This window comes from Oncorhynchus tshawytscha, linkage group LG13, assembly GCF_018296145.1.
Source record: "Oncorhynchus tshawytscha isolate Ot180627B linkage group LG13, Otsh_v2.0, whole genome shotgun sequence".
NCBI lineage: Eukaryota > Metazoa > Chordata > Actinopteri > Salmoniformes > Salmonidae > Oncorhynchus > Oncorhynchus tshawytscha.
Window position 1 is genome coordinate 8,441,730 of NC_056441.1, and position 15,734 is coordinate 8,457,463.

Sequence of the window (15,734 nt, forward strand, 5' to 3'; positions counted from 1 at the left end):
AATAAAAAGAGATGGGAGGGTTGATTCATGTCACACTAACAGTAAAATATCTATTGATCTTGTGTGTATTTTAGGCCTATTCATGTATTGGTCAAATGTGGTAGCCTAGTGTTTCAAACTGCTCAGTGATCTTCTATCCAAAATAGTAAACACTTAAGAATATAATGTAGGTTACATATAGACTTTTTTTTTCTGTCAGCTTTAATTAAGAACTGTCACTTTGCATTTTTTTTGCAAACCGAGGAAGGGATTGAATTGTCAATACACAGACGTCATGCACAACTGTATTTGGCTGAAGCTCTCCGCAGTCATGTTGCAAATGGACATCACATGTAACCAGAGATGGTAAACTTAACGGCGGATGTCCCGAATGAAAAGCTGCTCGTTCTGACTGCAGAAAACAAATAGAATAACGTTACCTTCCCAGCGATTTTGTAAATGCAATCAGGTTTTGATCCAAAACTGTAATCCTTTCAGGGAACATGTGGTTTACATCAACAGTGGTTTCCATATTCCTTTAAAAAAAAGTCGTCTCTCGTAGTATAAAATCAGTGCTCCCGCATGTGTTATATTGCTTGCTAACGTGCAGCCAGCTAGAGGTTTTAACAATAACACTGTTAGCAAAGCTAGCTAGCAACCTCGTCCCTTAAAGATGGAACAACATTGGCCACTGATTTTACAGTCACTTCACTATGTTATCAATGAGCAACAGTAACTAGCTACAGTATCAAAACGGTCCGGCCATGTAGTGCTAATATTGTATCAATACTATACCCCGGTAAACCCAATATTACCATTATACAACAACAAAAACACGGATCTTTATAAAAGCGTTAGCCCACTACTAAACTTTCAAAAACTTACAAAAACATAAGTAAATAAACAATGACATAAAATAAAAACTTTAAATGCCAATATTGCACATCTTATCAGTTCGTGTAAAACAGCCACGATGAGCCTGAAGTATAATCTGTACATTTATACACTGCCCTACGGCGAACGGGTCCGGGCTGTCGCTGTACAGTTCGATTTGGTTGTTAGGAAAGCAAAGGAGGCTCATGGACGCGCCCAGATGGCTCATGGACGCGCAGAGGGGGCTCATGAACGCGCAGAGGGGGCTCATGAACGCGCAGAGGGGGCTCATGAACGCCCCGAGAGGGCTCACGGACGCGCAGAGGGGGCTCATGAACGCGCAGAGGGGGCTCATGAACGCGCAGAGGGGGCTCATGAACGCCCCGAGAGGGCTCACGGACGCGCAGAGGGGGCTCATGAACGCCCCGAGAGGGCTCACGGACGCGCAAAAGAGGCTCATCAACGCACCAATGTGGCTCATGAACGCGCCAATGTGGCTCATGAATGCGCCAATGTGGCTCATGAACGCGCCAAGGAGGCTCATGAACGCTCCCAAAGCCCTTGAATGCGCACAACCTGTCCTCTATCTCTGTCATCAGGGATCTCTGCAAGAAAGAAGACTGCTGTTATTCTAATCAAATCAAATCAAAGTTTATTTGTGACGTGCGCCGAATACAACAGGTAGACCTTACAGTGAAATGCTTACTTACAGGCTCTAACCAACAGTGCAAAAAAGGTATTAGGTGTACAATAGGTAAGTAAAGAAATAAAACAACAGTAAAAAAGACAGGCTATTTACAGTAGTGAGGCTATTTACAGTAGTGAGGCTATAACAGTAGCAAGGCTATATACAGACACCGGTTGGTCAGGCTGATTGAGGTAGTATGTACATGTAAATATGGTTAGTGACTATGCATATATGATAAACAGAGAGTAGCAGTAGTGTAAAAAGTGGGGTTGGGGGGTCACACAATGCAAATAGTCCAGGTAGCCATTTGATTACTTGTTCAGGAGTCTTATGGCTTGGGGGTAAAAACTGTTGAGAAGCCTTTTTGTCCTAGACTTTGCACTCCGGTACCGCTTGCCATGCGGTAGTAGAGAGGACAGTCTATGACTGGGGTGGCTGGGGTCTTTGACAATTTTTAGGGCCTTCCTCTGACACCGCCTGGTGTAGAGGTCCTGGATGGCAGGAGGCTTGGCCCCAGTGATGTACTGGGCCGTACGCACTACCCTCTGTAGTGCCTTGCGGTCGGAGGCTGAGCAGTTGCCATACCAGGCAGTGATGCAACCAGTCAGGATGCTCTCGATTGTGCAGCTGTAGAGCCTTTTGAGGATCTGGGGACACATGCCACATCTTTTAAGTCTCCTGAGGGGGAATAGGTTTTGTTGTGCCCTCTTCACGACTGTCTTGGTGTGCTTGGACCATTCTAGTTTGTTGTTGATGTGGACACCAAGGAACTTGAAGCTCTCAACCTGCTCCACTACAGCCCCGCCGATGAGAATGGGGACGTGCTCTGTGCTCTTTTTCCTGTAGTCCACAATAATCTCCTTAGTCTTGGTTACGTTGAGGGAGAGGTTGTTATTCTGGCACCATCCGGCCAGGTCTCTGACCTCCTCCCTGTAGGCTAAGGGGTTATTGTCTGCCCACTAAAATATACATAGTACACAGTTTTAAGTTTCCACAAATTATGAAATCAAATGCATCCATTTAGCACAAGCTAAAGGATTGTCAATTTGAAACCAAAATCATTTTCATTATGTGGTGAGATAAGGTGACATAATTGATAAGCCTTATTTTATCAAGCCAACAACTTCCTGCCTTTGGAAGATGACATCATAAGATGACTTATTGCAGATGAGCCACTTTGACACAGATGTTATTTCTGGTGTCAGATAGCCCTTGGCCCATGTCATTCAAACCCACTCAATACAGCGGAAGAGTTTAATGAGTCAAGCTAATTATTGAGTGAGTGTATCCCAAATAGCCCTATAAGTCCAGGTCAAAAGTTAGGGCACTATATAGGGCATAGGGTGCCATTTGGGACACTATAGCCTACACTCATCCAGAGTTGGAAACATCCTAATTTAAAAAATGTAAAAGATCAGCCTCTTCACTTCCTCCACATAGATAAAATATAAAATGTGTTAATATATGCATGGTGGGTAACGTTTTAGCATGCAATGCTAACATTTCACTTCCTCCTTCCTCCTATTGTTTTATTTTACCTTTATTTAACAAGGCAAGTCAGATAAGAACAAATTCTTATTTTCAATGACGGCCTAGGAACAGTGGGTTAACTGCCTGTTCAGGGGCAGAACGACCTTGTCAGCTCGGGGATTTGAACTTGCAACCTTCCGGTTACTAGTCCAACGCTCTAACCTAAAATGCAAACTTGTGTGTTAGTAGCGAGGTTTCCATCCAATTTGCAACAGATTTTCATGCGAATATTCTAAAATCGGCAATAATAAATAAATAAATACCAAATGTGCATTTTCCCACCAGAGATGCGTTTCCATCAAACTGACTTTTTACCTTTACTTTTTGGTGGAAAAAGTATCCAAATATCATACTTGAGTAAAATTAAAGATACCTTAGAAAAGTCACCCAGTAAAATTCTACTTGATTCAAAGTCTAAAAGTATTTGGTTTTAAATATACATAGGTATCAAAAGTTAACCTCTTGAAACTCTGGGGGCAGTATTTAATTTTTGGATGAAAAACGTTCCCGTTTTAAACAAGATATTTTGTCACGAAAAGATGCTCGACTATGCATATAATTGACAGCTTTGGACAGAAAATTAAAGTATAACTAATTTCAAATTCCTTATATCAAGCAAACCAGACGGCACCAATTTTGTATTTTTATTTACTGATAGCAAGGGGGCACGCTCCAAAACTCAGACATCATTTGCAAAGAAGGATGTGTTTAGTGACTCAGCCATATCAGAGGCAGTAGGGATGACCAGGGGTGTACGGTATTGAGTGGGAAAATGTACGGATGAAAAAGTACATCATTTTCTTTAGGAATGTGGTAAAGTATAAGTTGTCAAAAAATATGCATAGTAAAGTACAGATACCCCCACAAAAAATGACTTAAGTAGTACTTTCAAGTATTTTTACTTAAGTACTTTACACCACTGCTTTTTACGGATAAAATGATGTGCGTGATGAGGCAGCAGCGCTCATAAAAATAACCTTTGCCATTAATTTCCCATCTACCGAATGAAAAATACTAGTTAAATAGGTTTCCATCTCATTTTTAAAACTGTTGCGTTACGTTTTATATAGCAAATGTGCGCACTTTGGTCTTAGCGCATGCGCTCTAGCCAACAGCTCGTAGATATATTGCTGGTAGGCTACTTTATATTATGAGATTATTATGGACAAAGAGCGATAAGACCATCGATCATCATGTCACCAGAATAAGTCCATCGATATTTTTTTAAATGGAGCATCAGGCTCATCACCTTTCACATTCACCACAACTTATTTCATCTGTAGCCTAGTAAACTGCATTCTTTTTCGAGTCGTAGTTGGAGGATCACACAACATATCGCGTGGCTCCATGTTTACTTCGATATGATGGTTATTTCCACAGGCATTTCTTGCATAATTAATTTTAACGACACAAAAAAAGATCCCACCATGGAACGAACGAACAAATTGTCTGTCGGCATTTATAAAATTGTTCCGGCATTTCATGTTTCCGTCAAACGTGTCTTGATTTTTTTGATGCGTCAAGGTAATTCATCCACATAAAATGGTTGGATGGAAACGTGGTTAGTGTCATCAACTCACAATTGGGCATAATTCAGATGACTACTGCAGAGAAAATGAACTCTAAATGTCTATCTAGAAAATGATTATCATTACGCATACAAAACAAAAACATTAAGTCAGCTGTTTCCAATTTTGGAATTCACAGAATTGCAATAGTTAGGTGAAACCGAAAAGCAGAAAGCTATATTAGGATGTGAGTTGTTGTTCAAATTGATATTTCAAAAGCTAACATCAACATATCCACAAATGTAAGAATCAAAGTTAAGATCAAATAACTTAAATCAAGCATATACACCTACACAGCATAACTCTCCTTGAGCTGAAATTGTTTGGGCATGTTACACTTGTTTGGACATGTTACACACGTTTACAATGACAGTAGGCCGTCATTGTAAATAAGAATTGTTCTTTAATAACTGACTTGCTTAGTTTAAATTATGGTTAAATGATTTGTTTAAATAACAGACATGACCACAAGTTGGGGGTAAATGTAGAGAAGTTGTGAGTCATTGATAAGGTGGGGCTACAAGTAGATAAGTTCTGGGTCATTCACAACCATGTGGTTCTATTCTATTCTATTCTATCTCACTTCCATCCATGGCGTTTTCAACAGTTAGGCCTTTCAACTGTTTGACTATGTCTGTCACCATTATATTTGTTGTCATTTAAACTACATGTCATTTTATGAATTTACAGGTGCAACTGGTGCCAAGCGATACAAGTATCTCAGAGGGAGATTGAATGAGAGATTGACTAAAATACAATCCTTGTCTAACCTAATTTTAAACCACAAGTGGACCAATATTTGCCACTCACCCCCCCCTCCCCCAACACCAGTAGCGTAATGGTTCCAAAAGCCTGGAAGGAAAGGAAACCACAGTTTCACTTAGTCAGAGCTCTGAATACCCCTTTTCCTCCTCTCTCTCTTTAGCTGGTATGTTTCACCTTTAATGGTCACACCTGTGACCACCTTCCTCTCACTCCTTCTAATCTCCTTTCTCACTTCCTCCTTTCTCTCCCACGTATATTCTTTCTACCCTTTCTCAATAATACACAGTCATATATTTTTTTTTTCCTATGATACGGAGCTTCAGGGCAGGAAGGGCTTATTGCATCATTCTCAAACCAATACTAAACGCCTCGACTACACCGACAGCGTCATTGCACAAAATAGTACGCAGCATGATGTGGATATGTACGCTACAAAAGTTAAACATGCACACATTCCTGCTACCATACAGCGTACCGTTTGAAGCGTATGTTGGATAAATCCGATTTATGCATCACCCAGAATGCACTGCAACTGCCTATGCAACGCAATGGTGCAAGGCAAACCCAGTGTTTCATTGGAAATTAATGTAATTCTGGTGTACTAAAAATGTAATGACGCTGTCGGTGTGATCGAAGCATAAGACCAATAGAAATGGGGGGGGGGGAATGCCAAGACTCCACAATAGTGACTGTTCCTTCTTCTCGATATTTCACAGAAACAATGTTTGATGTCCAAATATCTTATTGTCTAGAATGGCCTTCCATCTTTCAAATCCCCCTTTTTGGTTTAATGCAGTTGTAGGTTTTACTTCCCTGTCTTTTAAGGTCAAGTCTTCTTCGTGGTATTTTTCAGCTAATAAAGTGACTTTCACGTGATACTGACGAAAACTTTCTTACTTCGGTCTTTGGAAATACCTTTCATATCATCTTCAAATGTTTCATATGATATGGGAATGTTTCTGGATTCATTATTTTTTTTGCTATCAATGTTATCAGTGTTGAGGCTATAATCAGCTGACAGTTATGTACAGTACATGATTTTAAGACCAACTTTTAAGTAGAGATTGAAAAATACCAACAAAAAAAAAACCTCTGATGGTTCAAGTTGAAATTGAATCAAAGCTAATAGGTAAAAAGATGGGACTTCCCCTGGACCTTATGTGAACCTCTCTGTCTCTCTCTCTCTCATCAAATCAGTCACCAAGAAATGCCCCACTTTCAGCCCCTTTCTGGTGAAGCTCACCTCCTCAGTGTGTAAACACCTCCGCAGTGTTCCAGTGGTGGCCTTGATGTGGTCCGTATGTAGTAATACCACACAGTGCAATGATGCATTACTACATTCCACTGATCTTGAAATGAATCCACACTGTGCGTCTGTACTAGATTTGCCCCCTCACAGGCCCTGTACTACAACTATAATGTAGGCCTATAACACATTACGCACAGTGGTTGTAATACAACATATCATTTTTTTGGTTGAATAATAGAGTATCTCCACAATGCTTATATAATCTTCTTCTTTTTTTTAGCAGAAAAACTTTCTGTTTTATCACAACTGTTGTGCCAAATGCGTTGTACATCAATTGTAGACGTGGAATGTCTAAAGAGGGCCAATGTCTATGCACTACTAAGCGCTGTGCTGTGTGAATGACAGCGCCCCCATTCACCCACGGATAAACAAGCTGCGGTGGGAGAGGACAGAGAGAACGATGTGAAATAGAGCAAGAAGGTGTGGGAAGGTGTTTGTTAGTCCTTTTCTCATCAACTGATAATTCTGTTGACACAAGACTAGGAAAATATGTTTTACGACAGTGAACTGTAAAATTAAGCGTGGGGGAACTACTCCAACTATTCATAATGGAAGTGTCAAATAATTATAATAATTCTCCAATATGTCAAATACCTCTTTCAAAAGGTAGATGAAGAGACTGACACTCCAAACAAAACAAAAACAAAAAAAAGATTCACCGTCTCGGAATGAGATGCCAGGTGAAACACATTGGTTAAATAAAAATAAAAACTGCACCCTATTCACATTTCACAGATGTAGGATCTTGTGGCTGATAATTGTCCTGGGCCGCAGTAAATGCACATGAATTCACTGAAAACCCACACGGACACATTAAATTAACAGTATGGCTCTTTTCATGTAGCCTACTTTTTGGCCAGCTAATAGCCAAACCATTGATCAAGCAACATTATGGGACTAAATGTTCATATCCTTTTGCTGCAGTATTATCATGTTAAAATCTTATATACCAGTCAAAAGTTTGGAGACACTTACTCATTCAAGGGTTTTTCTGTATTTTTTACTATTTTCTATTTTGTAGAATAATAGTGAAGACATCAACACTATGAAATAACACATATGGAATCATGTAGTAACCAAAAAACTGTTAAACAAATCTAAATTTATTTTATATTTGAGATTCTTCAAAGTAGCCACCCTTTGCCTTGATGATAGCTTTGCACACTATTGGCATTCTCTCAACCAGCTTCACCGGCAATGTTTTTCCAACATTTTTGAAGGCGTTCCCACATATGCTGAGCACTTGTTGGCTGCTCTTCCTTCACTGCAGTCCAACTCATCCCAAACCATCTCAATTGGGTTGAGGTCGGGTGATTGTGGAGGCCAGGTCATCTTATACAGCAATCCATCACTCTCCTTCTTTGTCACATAGCCCTTACACAGCCTGGAGGTGTATTGGGTCATTGTCCTGTTGAAAAACAAATGATAGTCCCACGAAGCGCAAACCAGTTGGGATGGCTTACTGCTGCAGAATGCTGTGGTAACCATGCTGGTTAAGTGTACCTTGAATTCTAAATAGATCACTGACAGTGTCACTAGCAAAGGACCCCCACACCATCACACCTCCTCCTCCATGCTTCACGGTGGGAACCACACATGCGGAGATCATCCGTTCACCTACTCTGCATCTCACAAAGACATCACACCACCTCCTCCATGCTTCACGGTGGGAACCACACATGCAGAGATCATACGTTCACCTACTCTGCATCTCACAACGACATCACACCTCCTCCTCCATGCTTCACAGTGGGAACCACACAACCAAATATCTAATGTCCATTGGTCTAATGTCCATTGGTCTAATGTCCATTGCTCGTGTTTCTTGTCCCAAACAAGTCTCTTCTTATTTTTTGTGTCCTTTAGTAGTGTTTTTTCCCCCCAGCAATTAGACCATGAAGACCTGATTCACACAGTCTCCTCTGAACAGTTGATGTTGAGATGTGTCTGTTACTTGAACTCTGTGAAGCATTTATTTGGGCTGCAATTTCTGTGGCTGGTAACTCTTAATGAACTTATCCTCTGCAGCAGAGAGTAACTCTGGGTCTTCCTTTCCTGTGACGGTCCTCATGAGAGCCAGTTTCATCATAGTGCCTGATGGTTTTTGCGACTGCACTTGAAGAAACGTTCAATGTTATTGACGTTTTTCGAATTGACCTTCATGTCTTAAAGTAATGTTGGACCGTCATTTCTCTTTCCTTATTTGAGCTGTTGTTGATATAGTGTGTGTGTGTGTGTGTGTGTGTGTGTGTGTGTGTGTGTGTGTGTGTGTGTGTGTGTGTGTGTGTGTGTGTGTGTGTGTGTGTGTATCATCTTATTACTCATGCTGGACCAGTCATCATCAGGTGTTTTGCACCTAGACAGAAAGTGTTGTAATTACGAAGCTTTAATGTGTTTTCTAGATTAACTCTGTTGATCCACCTCAGTCCATACTTTAATAAATACGTATCTGTTGAGTGTCTGTTTACTAAATTGTTCACTTTGTGTGATCTATTAACTTATTTTGTTGTTGTTGTTGTTGTTGTTGTGATCAAACAGTCTAATTTTATTTAGCCAGTTGAATGAATGACTAATGTAAATGAATATTAGTTTCTGTTAGTGTCACGGCCGTCAAAAGAAGCGGACCAAGGTGCAGCGTGGTGAGCGTACATTTTCCTCTTTATTTTGGAATGTCGCCAACAAAACAAGAACCCAAACGAGCAATAACCGTGACGCTTACAGGGCTTTAGTGCTTCAAACAACGTTAACTACCCACACAGAAGGAGGAAACTGATTGGGAACCTAAGTATGGTTCCGAATCAGAGACAACGATAGACAGCTGTCCCTGATTGAGAACCATACCCAGCCAAAACATAGAAATAAAGAAACATAGAAAACATAACATAGAATGCCCACCCCACATCACACCCTGACCAAACCAAATAGAGGAATAAAACATCTCTCTAAGGTCAGGGCGTGACAGTTAGATTGTAGTTCTGGGATTTATATGGGATGTTTGTTATTACTTGTTTCCATAATGTGTGTGACATAATGTTGCCCCTTCATTATTAGTACTTATCTATTCAAATATCCTCACGCTCAAAATAAGGAAGTGCTAAATATAGCCGTTCAGTCATAGGCAAATCCCTAGAATGTCAACATGCCATACAGTACACTGGCTACAAATATACTCCCACACGGCTCTGTAGTTCTTAAGTAATGTCGATGACATCACCTACTTCCAAACCCTTCTGTCTAGTGTGAGAAATCCTGGGCTTCAGAGGCTAGTCAGACACTAACTCACTTAGGGATATTATTGGTGAATCGGTAACATCCACACAGACTGAGTAAATGTGTCACAAAGTTACAAATATGTCCGTCCATTGATAGGTGTGAATGTACAGGGAACCCAGCTACATTTTGGAAAGCTGTTAAATCACTGAAGGCTTGTGTCTCCTCTTCTCTCTCTTCCCAAGACATTCATTTAGATTCTGGTCCTATTACTGACAAAATTAATATAATTAATGCATTTAATCACCATTTTATTTGAATGTATTTCAAAGCCAGCTCTTGAAAAAAAAAAAGTAGTTTGGATGTAGATGGTGAAACTCTATTGCATGATGCTGAAAATGCTGGTCAGGAGTTTTCTTTTTGGAAATGCTGGTCAGGAGTTTTCTTTTTGGAAATGCTGGTCAGGAGTTTTCTTTTTGGAAATGCTGGTCAGGAGTTTTCTTTTTGGAAATTCACAGATGAAGAGGTCCTGGATGCTGTATTTATTTTTTAAATCCCCAGGGGCTGATCATTTTGAGCCTGGCCTACCTATGTGCTGGCTTATTGCTGGCTCGGTAGCCCACATTTTTTATTTCACATTGTTATCAGCAAGTGCTCCAAAAGCATGGAAATCCACATATGTGCTGCCACTCCATAAGGGTGGGGATACAAAGGATCTTGACAACTATCGCCCCATTTCAAGACTGCCTTGTTTAGCTAAGATTCTTGAATCCTTGGTTAATGTGCTGCCTTGTTCATTGACCTGTCAAAGGCATTTGACACTGTGGATCATTCTGTTTTGCTGAAGAAATTATCAAGAGTCGGCCTGAGATATACAGCCTGTTTATTGTTTCAGAATTATCTTAGCGACAGAACTCAGCCCATCTTCATAGATGGGGTTAAATCTGAATTATCTTAGCGACAGAACTCAGCCCATCTTGATAGATGGGGTTAAATCTGAATTATCTTAGCGACAGAACTCAGCCCATCTTCATAGATGGGGTTAAATCTGAATTATCTTAGCGACAGAACTCAGCCCATCTTGATAGATGGGGTTAAATCTGAATTATCTTAGCGACAGAACTCAGCCCATCTTGATAGATGGGGTTAAATCTGAATTATCTTAGCGACAGAACTCAGCCCATCTTCATAGATGGGGTTAAATCTGAATTATCTTAGCGACAGAACTCAGCCCATCTTGATAGATGGGGTTAAATCTGAATTATCTTAGCGACAGAACTCAGGCCATCTTGTTGGTGGGGTTAAATCTGAATTATCTTAGCGACAGAACTCAGGCCATCTTCATAGATGGGTTTAAATCTGAATTATCTCAGCGACAGAACTTAGGCCATCTTGATAGATGGGGTTAAATCTGAATTTCTTGAGATTCAAAAAGGTGTTCCTCAGGGTTCTATTTTAGGGCCATTATTGTTCACCTTGTATATTAATGAAATAGGAAACACTTAATAGTTGTAACATTCATCTCTATTCAGATGACACAGTTTTGTATTCCTGTGCCACCTCAGTGCAGCAGGCCATTTGTGAACTTCAGCATGACTTTGATTCAATTCAGAAATCACGTACAGATCATAAATTAGTGTTATATACAAGTAAAACCAAGCTTGTGCTGTTCTCTAGGTCACGAAATGTTGACCCTGAGGACCTGTGTATGTGCCCTATAAATGGAGCCCAAATTAAGCTTGTTTGTCAATATAAGTACCTGGGTGTCTGGATTGATGACAAGTCGTCCTTCGTAACGCATATCAAAAATCTGACTAAGAAACTAAGATCCAAGATTTATTTTATTTTTTATATCAAAAATAAATCCCGCATTAGTATTAAAAATAGGAGAAAGATTGTTCAAACAACGCCTCTCCCTGTATTGGATTTTGGTGATATTGTTTACATGCATGAGGCACAACCTCAGTTTTAAAACCCTTGGACACAGTCTACCATTCAGCAATACGTTTTATCACAGGGGACCATTTTAGGACTCGTCATTGTAGTCTGTATAAAATGTGGGATGGACCTCTCTCTGTCTGTAAGAAGAAGGCTTCATTCTCTTTTATGTACAAAGCAATCTGACAGACACTCCCTCTATATGTAACAGCGTTAATTAAGATAAAAAAATCTGAAGTTACCAAACCCTTTCACAGGAATGGATAACACTAGAGATCCCTCCAGTCTCTACAGATTTGGGAAAATCTGCATTTAATTTTTTTTTTTTTAACCCTACTTTGTGGAACAATCTGCAGAATTCACTGCAGTTAGATGTGCTGGTGTCAGTCAGGCATTTTACATTATAGATTGATTATGTAGTTGAATGTGATTGCTTTTATTAAATGTTTATTTTTATTGTGCTGAATTTTATTGTTTTAAATACACTTGTGTATGTTGTTTTAATATTCTGTTTTTATTGTATTGTGTACAGGGATATCTTTGTAAAATATATTTGTAATCTCAATGTGACTCCATGTTTAAATAAAGGTTAAATAAATACACACAAAATAATACACAGTCACTATTTATCATCTTTACCACTGATGTTACAGTATTACCTCTGAATACGACACTGCGTGGATGCAGTTGTTAAAAATCAGCTGGATGAGACTGGATGAGGCAAAACAGAACAGGATGAGACTGAGGCCATTCTAATATGTATGGGTGCCTGAGTTTGTCTGAAAGTGGGGGTGCAAATGCTTGTGGGAGGGGGGGGCGGGGGCTCAGTTTTCCTGCAATTCTGTATCGTTTCTTAACAGGGAGAATCAATATTTATGAACAGAACAATCCTTCTTACCTTTTGCCACAATAAATTATATAGAAAACATGTTTTGATGACTAGTTTACTAATCTACCCCCTTCCCTGAAAACCCCACCCCCAATAGACGGGTCTGAAACCCTACCAAATCTGTGACTCATAAACATCATGCCCCCTTCCCTGAAAATCCCACCCCCAATAGACGGGTCTGAAACCCTACCAAATCTGTGACTCATAAACATCATGCCCCCTTCCCTGAAAATCCCACATATGAATTTTTATTGTGTACTTATAGGTTAAGGAAAAAGCATTATTCAATTGCAAATAAATGTTAATTTGTATTTTTTTTGTCCCAAATAATGCAATCACAGTAATGTAGTACAATGTAGTACAATGTAGTACAATTACAAATGTTTTATTTATCTTTAAACAATTTTCTTTCTCAATTTGGCAGTGTTATCTGGCAGGACATTGAACAATAACTGTCAACTTGAAAATGCAAACTGGAGTTTTGCATTTAAATTTGGTCATAGATTATGTTCACATAAACACAACATTGCATACATATTAATTTATAATTATCATTATAAAATTAGCATTTTTGGGGGGCCAGCTATATATATCCATATATTACGGCCCGAAATCTGCAATTAAAATAATAATATCTAGTTCCGGTAATATGGGTTACATTTTAACGGTTTGGGCTAGAGCAGAGGTTTTCAACCTTTTCTTTCATAAGAGCAACTTCATACTAAAACCTTTTTTGCAAGCTACTCATATAGGCTACAGCCTGTCTGCATACATAATGTAATTGCGTTTTGGTTCTTAAAATCACACATTGTGAACATTTTGCCTACGATGAGAATCTTGTCTTTTCAAGATAAGAGAAGAAGAAAATAAGTTTTGTGATTTGAACAAATCTGTAGGGTGCAGTTACAGGACTAGGCGACTATAAATACTTTTTGCATATTTGACAACAAATCATGAAGAAATAGAATAATCATGAAAAGTATGAGGAATAACAAGTGTAGTCTCAGCAAGCACACTACTTGACCTTTCCCCTTTATCGCAAACATTTATTTTTTATTTATTTTGTTAACCTGACTCAGCAGCATACATATTTGATAAAACGAGAGTAGAAATGCCTTATTTGGTAGTATTAGTATTTACCGAGCAAAAGCAGAGCTGTTTTATCGAGGTACAAATATCCTGTCGTTTTTCATTTTGCGCATAGACACATACAGACACAGCTTGGCTGCGTTGCGAAGCAGCTACGGTACGCTCTCATATAGGGAACAGCCAGGACTGTTACTTTAGTAACTGAATGAAAATATTTTAACAATATGATTTAACTGATTAATGTTCGGGAAATATATGTAAAAAAAATGCAGAATGGTTGTTAACAGTTTGGGAAGAAAAAAATACATTTCATAGATTTAATTATGTAATATTAGGCCTACAGAATACTTCTTGCAAGCTACTAACTGACAGCCCGCGAGCTACCGGACATGCAGTTTTCTGCAAAAGAACAACCTTCGGTAGGCTGATGGAAGGTATCGAGTCAGAGGCTGCGATACAACGAAGCCGAATCAGACTGCCCGCATTGCTCTCGGTTCTTACAGGCAACGTGAAATTACAATGGATTTGCTTGTGTCAAGCCGCTCAAATGATATGCAGTGGTATAAAGTAACTAAGTCAAATATACTTTGAAGTACTACTTAAGTAGTTTTGGGGGGCTTCTGTGCTTTACTTTACTATTTATATATTTTTTTGACAACTTGTACGTTTACTCCACTACATTCCTAAAGAAAGCCTGTGCTTTTTACACCCTGCATTTTCCGTGACACTCAGAAGTTCTCATTACATTTAGAATGCCAGGCAGGACAGCAATAGGGTGTAATTCACGCATCTATCAATATAATGCGTTATCATACCTACTGCCTCTGGTCTAGCGGACTTACTAAACACAAATACTGCGTTTGTAAATTATGTCTGAGGTTTGGAGTGGAGTGTGCCCCCTTACTGTCCATACATTTAAAAAAAGAAAGAAATTGGTGTCTTCTGATTTGGAATATTATGTCTAGTATTTACTTTTACTTTGCATTTTTACTTGAGACAGTTGACTACTTTCCCCACCACTGTACTTAAGTCCATTTAAAACCAGATACTTTTAGACTGTTACTCAAGTAGCATTTTACTGGGTGACTTTCACTTTTACTTGAGTCATTTTCTAATTTCTATTTTCTAGCTCGAGGATTCGATCCAGCAACCTTTTCGGGTTACTGGCCCAAAGCTCTAACCACTAGGCTACCTGCCAACTAAATATGGATGCCGTACATCCTACTAAATGATCACCGATTGTATAGATAATGTTTTATCATAGTAAAGCTACATTTCTTATTATCTTTTATTACTTATGTTTCCGCAATACAAAGATATACATCACACATTGTTTCATTATTACATTAACAATAAGTATCTCTCAATGCATTACATACATTTGCATTAATGCAATGGGGAAATTAACTTTGGGAAATTAAGAGGCTGAAATACTTAGAGGGGGGACCCCCCCCCTCCCCCCTCCCTGTATGCTTGGCCTATTTTAAAAGAGATGGAAGGAAGTGTCAGTTATACCATTACAGATAGCAGCCATGACACATCTCTGTGGGCCCATATTTGGCAAATGAGGATGTTTGTTTGTGAGAATGTATAGCGCCAATGTACCTTTAACGCACAAGCTTCAGCACAGCAGTGATGATGTTGCATTACCATTAACATACAGTAACATAACATTTACTTTTATCCTTTATATATATATAAACATCATACTAACTGCTATATCCCCTTTACGGAAGTAAAATTATACCACAACGTCGTCTGTCACTCAATAGACTGCTCTGTCCTTCTAACCAGCCACCAGTGCTGATACTAATGGACATGCAAAAGTAGAAAACACGTCGATATGTAGCAAATAAAGTTCAGTGAAAAGCAGAACATTAAAAGGCCAAGAAAGAA

General features: G+C 39.2%; 1 protein-coding gene across 4 annotated transcripts in view; it reads right to left on the bottom strand.

Moving 5' to 3' along the window:
* LOC112247208 (alpha-tubulin N-acetyltransferase 1) overlaps positions 1–1,060 on the bottom strand; it is a 30,034-nt gene extending 28,974 nt beyond the window's left edge. For all 4 annotated transcript variants that reach the window (XM_042295118.1, XM_042295116.1, XM_042295117.1 and 1 more), the window contains exon 1: positions 420–1,060. In XM_042295118.1, coding sequence (XP_042151052.1) covers positions 420–511 — 92 coding nt within the window. In that variant the 5' untranslated portion in view covers positions 512–1,060. The remainder of the gene's footprint in view (positions 1–419) is intronic.
* Between the last annotated feature and the right edge of the window lie 14,674 nt (positions 1,061–15,734).